General features: G+C 37.3%; 1 protein-coding gene across 2 annotated transcripts in view; it reads left to right on the forward strand.

Moving 5' to 3' along the window:
- LOC139138875 (solute carrier family 4 member 11-like) overlaps window positions 1-7,727 on the forward strand; it is a 72,754-nt gene extending 65,027 nt beyond the window's left edge. The window contains exons 13-17 of one of the 2 annotated variants that reach the window (XM_070707449.1): window positions 247-412; window positions 928-1,101; window positions 1,682-1,877; window positions 4,912-5,081; window positions 5,597-5,816. In XM_070707449.1, coding sequence (XP_070563550.1) covers window positions 247-412; window positions 928-1,101; window positions 1,682-1,877; window positions 4,912-5,081; window positions 5,597-5,660 — 770 coding nt within the window. In that variant the 3' untranslated portion in view covers window positions 5,661-5,816. Of the gene's footprint in view, window positions 1-246; window positions 413-927; window positions 1,102-1,681; window positions 1,878-4,911; window positions 5,082-5,596 lie in introns of both variants that reach the window. The other variant, XM_070707450.1, reaches the window with a different exon arrangement.
- Window positions 7,728-8,708: the final 981 nt, after the last annotated feature.

Raw genomic sequence — 8,708 nt, forward strand, 5'->3', positions numbered from 1 at the left:
ATATTCTTCCCCACGCAGATTTTATTTGTGTTCACTAGTCCATTAAATCAGTGGTTGTCAATTTACGAGAGCATATTAAACTATATTATATATAGTGGTCCTTGGCATTTGATCAGGGAGATTTGTTCATCCTAGCTATTACGGAGGTACAGTGTATAGTACTGCCTTTCATCCTTCACTCACTATTTCCATGCTATTGTCGAGGGAGAGAAATAACAAAAGCTTCAATCTTGTTTCTCTTTGAAGTGCACCAGTTCGACTACTCAGAGGGTAACCTGTTGGTGGCGGCTCCACTTGACAAACTATCTGCCTCAGCAATAGCAGGATGTGCAGCAATAGGATTCCCACTGTCACTGCTCTTCTTCATGGACCAGAACATCTCAAGCGCACTCGTCAATGCACCTCTCAACAAGTAAGTGAAACATTGTCTTGTAATGGTACCTTTTGGTGATTTAATAGGGAATCTGAAGTCAACATCACCCTGAAAAAAAAAAGACTTCAGTGTCTGTGTGAACAGTTATGTATTGAGGAAGGTGATGGTAGATGGGGCTTTCAATTTGCAAGAAGTGAGAACTGTCTTGAATGGAGCATACATGCACTGGTATCAAATACCCTTAACTTAAGTACACCCCTAAGAGAAGTTGAAATTATTCACTTTCATGGGTCATATTATTATACCCTTGACAGTATACAATCTGTACACATTGTTCACATGGTGTCCATATCTTTAAGAGAAAGCAAAGTATGGTGTAGCATTGCCCAGTTTCCTTCCCATTGAATGAAAGTAATTTGTTATTTTTACTACTGTAACAGTTAAATCCACCTGTCTCTCCATTTCTGTCAAAGTTGTTAAAGCAGAAATAATGAAATCATAGCAAGATTCATGATGCCCAACACTGTCACTGTCATGTATCTTGATTATTGTAGGCTGAAGAAAGGTCCAGCCTATCACCTGGATCTGTTTGTCGTGGCATTACTGAATATGTTCCTGTCTGTGTTTGGACTTCCATGGGTACACGCTGCTCTCCCCCACTCACCATTGCATGTCAGAGCACTGGCAGATGTTGAAGAGAGAGTTGATCAGGGACACGTACAAACCATGTAAGTTATCCATTAAGACCGTGTTCACTGTCAGACAGAGCTCCCCAAAGGATTGAACAAACTGTGTTGTTGGTCAATAATGTCCTCATCAGTAACAGAGTAAATGCCATGAAGTGTAGCTGTTTATGTGCTCCATGCATCCTAATTAACTAATCAGGAAAGTGACCAACAAAGATAATTTATTTTGCAGTTAAGTCTGTGTTCTAACTGGTTTCTATCATCATCATCATCGTAATGACTAGATGGCACTTTTCAGATATTCCACTCGCAAAACACATTCTGGTTTGTTTCAGTATTAAAAGGATACCAGAAAATTTCAGTTGTATGTATCTTTTCTGAACTTTGAAAGTCAAGGAGACCACACCAGGAAATCGTGCACACATACTTATATGAATAAAACCAACAATATGCAACTCACCTGTAACCATATTGCATACTCAGTTGTCTCACATGTGTCAACTCAAACACTGACACAAATTTGACCATCTGCAGTTTTCAATGCCCTGTATCAGCAACCATGGTGCACATCACACTACTTTGAATAACATAGCTAATTTAATTCTCCACCAATCCATTACAGTATTGTCAGAGTGAGAGAGACCAGACTGACAGCCATCTTCTCACATGTGATGATTGCTCTATCAATGCTGATGTTACCAATCCCATTGCAATACATTCCACAAGCCGTCCTCTATGGTCTATTCTTGTATGTGGCATTCACTTCAGTGGATGGCAATCAGCTCTTCGATAGAATACTGCTCCTCTTCACAGAACAGGTAAAGTATCCATCCAGTTTGACATTTCACCCCCTTTCCAACCAATGGTTTGGTCTAGCCCTGTGATTTGCAAAAATCTAGGGTGCACCCTTGGAAATGGGTGAGAGGTAATTTTCAGAGGTAGATTTGACGTAGTGTAATCTGTGTAGATAAACATCAAATATGGACATTGCCTGTTCTAAATGATAAAATGATGTTGAGATTGAAAGTAACTGGAATGTCGAGTTTACAAAGTCCTGCTCACCAACTTTTGCTGCTTCCTTTGAGAGTCAGCCCTGAATTCAAACAAAAAGTTAAAAGATGGCCTAGCATTTTAAGTACCTCTTTGATCTTTTTATACTCACATACACAATAACCATTAGATTCCAAATGTCGCAACCAAATTTTGAAAGATTTGTATATAGTACAGTAGTTGACCAACAGGTCATATGTTTGAAATTGTAAGCATCACCTGCTTTGCTGACTGAGTGATGCATGTAGGTTTTTAGCTCCCATAGCCATATGTATATATGGCAATGGAAGCTATTCTTATAGGCTAGGGAACTGTCTGTATGTCTGTATGTCTGTGTGTCTGTATGTCTGTATGTCTGTATGTCAACATCAAAAACTCAAAAACCGCTGCACATTTCATCTTGATATTTGGTGTGTACATGGATGATGGGCTGTAGATTAGATTTTGTTCAAATGAAGTTGTCATTGCCAAAAATATGCAAATTAAGTGAAAAAATGTAAAAACAGTGAAAATTGAAAAAACTCAATAACCACTGAGCAGATTACATGAAAAATTAGCATGTAAGTACTTTGGGCTGACATGAAATGATTGTGCACATCTTGGGTCAGTATCTTGGACTTGCTATTTTTCATGAATTTTTTTGTAATTTTCTCCCATTTTTGGTCAAAAAATCTTCTTCTCTGAAACCACAAGTCTGATTGATTTGAAACTTGGTATGGAAGTGCATAGGAGTGACCTTTCCCAAATTTGGGCCAATCTTGGTGAAATTTGCATATTTTTAGTTTTCACGTCCATAGACTCCCATGTATAAGGCAGATCTCCATAGACTCCCATGTATAAGGCCATGAAAAATAAAAATTTAGTTTCTCATCGTATTCATATTGCAAAAAGGATGCAGTGACACAATTTTTAGTCCCCACAGATGAAGTCCAGTGGGCTTATAGATTGGATCATGTCCGTCTATTCGTCCATCCGTTCACGCAGATATCTCGGATATTTTGACAAAATGTCATGTGACCTCGATGACCTGTGACCTCAAATATACATATTTGTCCATAACTCAGTAACCACAAGTGCTACCACCCTTCATATATGGTATGATGGGACACCTTATGACGCCACATATTGTACCATATTAATTATGCACATATCTAATTTTGAGCGAGCCAATAGAGCTAGAGGTCTGATATTTGGTATATAGGGATAACTTAGCAAAACAATTTTTTTGACAAAATGTCATGTGACCTCGGTGACCTTTGACCTCAAATATACATATTTGTCCATAACTCAGTAGCCACAAGTGCTACACCCTTCATATTTTGTATGATTGGACACCTCATGACACCACATACTGTACCTCATTAATTATGCACATATCTAATTCTGAGCGAGCCAATAGAGCTAGAGGTCTGATTTTTGGTATATAGGGATAACTTAGCAATACAATTTTTTTGACAAAATGTCACGTGACCTCGGTGACCTTTGACCTCAAATATACATATTTGTCCATAACTCAGTAACCACAAGTGCTACCACCCTTCATGTATGGTATGATGGGAAACCTTATGACGCCACATATTGTACCATATTAATTATGCACATATCTAATTTTGAGCAAGCCAATAGAGCTAGAGGTCTGATTTTTGGTATATAGGGATAACTTAACAAAACAATTTTTTTGACAAAATGTCATGTGACCTTGGTGACCTTTGACCTCAAATATACATATTTGTCCATAACTCAGTAGCCACAAGTGCTACACCCTTCATATTTGGTATGATTGGACACCTTATGACACCACATACTTTACCTCATTAATTATGCACATATCTAATTCTGAGCAAGCCAATAGAGCTGGATGTCTGATTTTTGGTATATAGGGATAACTATAGGAGAGAAATTTTTTGACCAAATGTCATCTGACCTCGATGACCTTTTACCTAAAATATATGTTTATGTCAATAAATAAGTAACCACAAGTGCTTTGTCCTTTGTATTTAGTAGGATGGGAGACCTTATGACAACACACGCTTTACCTCATTAATTATGCACACATCTAATTCTGGGCAAGCCAATAGAGCTAGAGGTCTGATTTTTTGGCATATAGGGATTAATTAGCAATATAATTTTGTTTTCAAAATGTCATGTGACCTCGATGACCTTTGACCTTGATTATACATATATATGCATATCTCAGTAACCACAAGTTCTATACCCTCCAATTTTGATAGGATATTAGACCTTAAGATGTCACATCTTGTACCTCATTTATTATGCGCATATGTATTTCTTGGCTGGCCAATACTGCTAGAGGTCTGATCTTTTTTCCCGATTTAGAACCATAACTTAGACATGCCTCATGTGTTTCAAATTGGGAACAACGACACAGACCTATGTGCCCATAGATCTCAACATATACACTCCAGTGATACTTCTTAATGACCACATTTCCCTGCCCCATCAAGACTAATACTCCTATTACAAGTGGGGACTATGTCATTGTCAATGACTTGTTGAGTTAATGGTTGTATCACAGTATTCGATATTTCTAATTCTGTATTTTTTCCATTTTATATGCTGAATAAATACATTAAACATATTTCACTGTCTCGAGTACATTACATTTGAGTATTTTCACTTTATGCACTTTATCCCTTTCACACATGTTCAAATATCTGACCAGAGAACAAACACTAAATAGTCCAGGATGGGAGCTACAGTGTCATTGACGCTATTTTTTTATTGCAAAGGTTCTCTCAAGATGACCATGATAACTTATGAAATGCTCTGTAACAATTTCAGGCTGCATATCCACCAAATCACTATGTCAGACGTGTTCCTCAGCGCAAGATTCACACATTTACAACCGTACAACTGGCACAGCTGGCCACGCTCTGTGCATTTGGTTTCGCCCCCTTGGCATATCTCAAGATGGTGTTCCCGATACTGCTGCTCTTCCTGCTTCCAGTCAGGTGAGCTCATCCTTCCTGATTATTGGCCAGTGCAAGTCACATGACTGTCATGTGAGCGGATCTGTTTCACAGTGCCTTTTCACCTGTCAAATCACCTTGTGTACTTTTGTCATCATGTCAAACGTTAACTAGATTCCTAGAACAAGCCTCATGGAAAGTTGAAGATTACTCCTGTCCAATCAAGTTGTTTTTTTTCTGAGACAGCGATTTTGGAAAATCAACAGATCAACTGGTACTCTTTTCTACCAATGATTATTTTATTTGGTCTTTTAGATAGATTTGACAGCATAGTTGTTTATATGCAATGAAGTGTCATTTAACATTTTCCATTGCTAATGTGTAAATGATTTCTACCAGTCACAAGAGGATTTGAATTTCATCTTTCTCCACTGAATGGGTACAAAAGCTAAACAATGTTAAGCTAAGCTGAAAAAAATTGAAAAATAAAATGGTTTCTCTTCATGCAGAATTTGTTGCTAGTTTCTTGACAGCATTATCTTTGATTTCTCATGCAGACACAAACTGGTTCCTAAAATCATAGCTGGAAAGTATCTGGAAGCTCTGGACAGGGCCCACTAGCCTCAGAACCTGCTACAGATGTGACTGTGAAATATGCACCATCTAATACTGTCCAGTAGAATATTCCAATCACCAGTGATCTTGAAAATGTATTTCCAAGGACCTTGGTTGACACGTAATATCACAATAAACCAATAACTCCTCTTCCAAGGAAATTTTTTTCCAACTGTCTTCTTCATAATTTTTTCCCCACTATTCAGAGTACATGCTTAATTGAGAAATATTTAAACAGCACAGGCTAAGAGAGCACAGATACAGTGTGTGTTAGAAATGCCTAAATCGATGTTATGTGGCATATTTTGATGTCAACTTTTATTTAATTTTTCAAAATTGATGAATCTGTTGATATCCACTAAGTTGTGAAATTTGTGACTTTATACAAAGTGGACATGACTGTTCATTTGTCCATTCCTGGTTTTCATTTTATATGGAAATGTTTTGATGATGTATATTAAGCCTAATTGTAATGGATCTTATATGTTTTGTTTGTGCGTTGTTATGGTTAATCCAAAATTTGACCGAGTTAAGTACAGAAAAGTTTGGGGGTCGTATATGGAAATGTTATGTCAATCAATATTTCAAAGCCAGGCCTTTTGAATGACACTTTCGGGACTTATGTAATGAATCTGAAATGTAGTTTGAATGTAGCGAGAATGAAATTTAATGGTACAAGGGAAATTTGTACAATTAATATCGTAAGCTGTGAGCCAAGCAACGCATTCGCCACCAGCAGATGGATGTAAGAAAGTCTCAGATCCACCTTGCCCCAAGTGAGGTATTTAACATCTGTTCAGAGTGCCAAACATCTCCAAAATGATATTATACACTGTGCTCTCGCTGTCGCTCGTAACTTTCGTAAATTACGAACAAAAATGAAAATTTACGAAAAAAAATGAATGCCCGATCGGCCATTTACGAACGATTTTGTTATTTTTGAAGCCTGATTTTCGGTCAAGATTGTGAATTCCGGGGAAATACTGTCATATCTCGTCTTTCAAAACCTACGCTGCCCCTATCATCAGCGCATCGACACATGGTGATAGCTGGCTTTGGACTTTGACCTGTAATAACATGAGCATGCGCGAAAAGGTTTCAAGATCCCCGGGTCTTGTAATCTCATAGTGGTGTGTCATGCATTACCACCCCATTACGGTAGTTTCGAGACACCCAAACACTCACATGCTGTCAACTTTCCGAGTGGACTGTTGAAGCGGATCGAGGGAAGCGGGCAGTTACAAATACTTTGGATTGATAGTATCCAGTTGGGAAAGAAAGTTGGGCATAAAAACGGCAACTGATATGAAAAAAATACGAAACAAGGAAACCGCCGAGCTAGAAGAGATCAAGAACAGTCAGCCTGAAAGACAGTCGAACTACAGCAGAACTGCAGTCCGGACCGCGCATGGTTGAACATGTACTGCACAGTGTTTTTCTGTGCATGGAGGTGGAAGCGAGCCGGAAATCTTAGATGTCATAGATATGTCATTTGACGATCTGCAAATTGAATTTTTCAGTCAGCTTGCCAATTTTAATAGGTTTCCTTCAAAATATTTTACAAGAAACTGTCTCAGCAAATGTTACGAATACTGATAAATGACGATCATCTGCAGCGTTTTAAAAGTATAACTGTCTCTAAGAAAACATTAGCAGGATCACCAGTCTCAGTTTGCGTACTTAAATTTGATTGAGATGAGACAAAATTTGTGCGAAACCACAGACTGCCAAATGTTCTGATCAGTGGTTGTTTAAAAAGAATTTTAGAGATGAACATGGCATAATGACTGCAGCTATAGAGGCACCACCTAGTACCTATGGGATGACATGCATACTTTGAAAGTAACAGAGCTTTCCAAATATGAAAAACAAGGGACAGATTTTCTAGCATTTAAAACTTGTGCAAACACTGATAATATTTGATAATATTAATGACCGCTTCATAAATTAATATATATAATCATCAACCACTGACTACACACACAAAGGGAGTTATGATTTGTGTCACAATATACTTGAACATGTTATGTTGTGTAATAAAGATAGAGTAATTGAATAACATTCATTGGCCGTTGACCAAAATTACACACTTTATTGAGACAAGGAAGAAATTTCAATGTTACAAGCATTCATGACCCATGATGTACTGTGTTATTCAATAAATCTTTTGAAAATGCATATCAAAATATGAGTTTTCACTGTCAAAAAAACTAAAAAGGGATTTTTCATTTTCTTTTGTCTTTAATGAAATCATTCATCATTTCTATCCCCTTAAAATCATCTGAGTACCAGAAGTGCTTGTTGAAAGTTGGTGGGTTCAGAATAACATCATTTGTGCTTACTAATATTTTTTGAACCCAATTCGTAAATTTACTAACAATTTCGAAAGGCCAGGGAGAGCACAGATACAATAACATTCAGTTTCATTAGAATTCCTTTTCATTGCTGTGGGTGTTTAAAGTTGCTATCAGAGATTATCATTTACAGAGGAAATTTCAGGCATTTTAACAGCTTACAAGTACAGCACATTGCATGACCAAAAAAAAGGGCAGGAACCTTTGAATTTGTGTGTTTCCTTCAGTAATAATAGATACAGCAACTACTTGGTATGATATAAATTTCACAGAGTCAAGTTTTGGTTTCCGAGCAAGCCACCCACTGTGTACATTTTTACACTTTACAACAAAACACTTTTGAAATCAACTCACATTTTAATAGGATGTTTTATATATGCTGTGTGTGCTTACTACTAGTGTTCTGACAAACGTGGGTACTTCTTTACTCTACACTCAATGGTGTAGATTGTAAGTCAGAGACTGTCATAAATGACACCTCTATCAGATATCGGGTCCATTTGAATTCAGAACAGTATCCAACAACAAAACCACAACTTGATTCAGCAATCATCTTATGGTAGTTCTCACAGTAAAATGAAAAAATTTGAAGACCACCCTGGCGTAATTTTACAAATATTTCAAGTATAATGTCATCACATCACAATTTGGACATTTCTTTGATACTTCTTGAGGGAATACTGTGTAGATATCTGTTTCT

The sequence above is a fragment of the Ptychodera flava genome, chromosome 8 (assembly GCF_041260155.1).
Source record: "Ptychodera flava strain L36383 chromosome 8, AS_Pfla_20210202, whole genome shotgun sequence".
NCBI lineage: Eukaryota > Metazoa > Hemichordata > Enteropneusta > Ptychoderidae > Ptychodera > Ptychodera flava.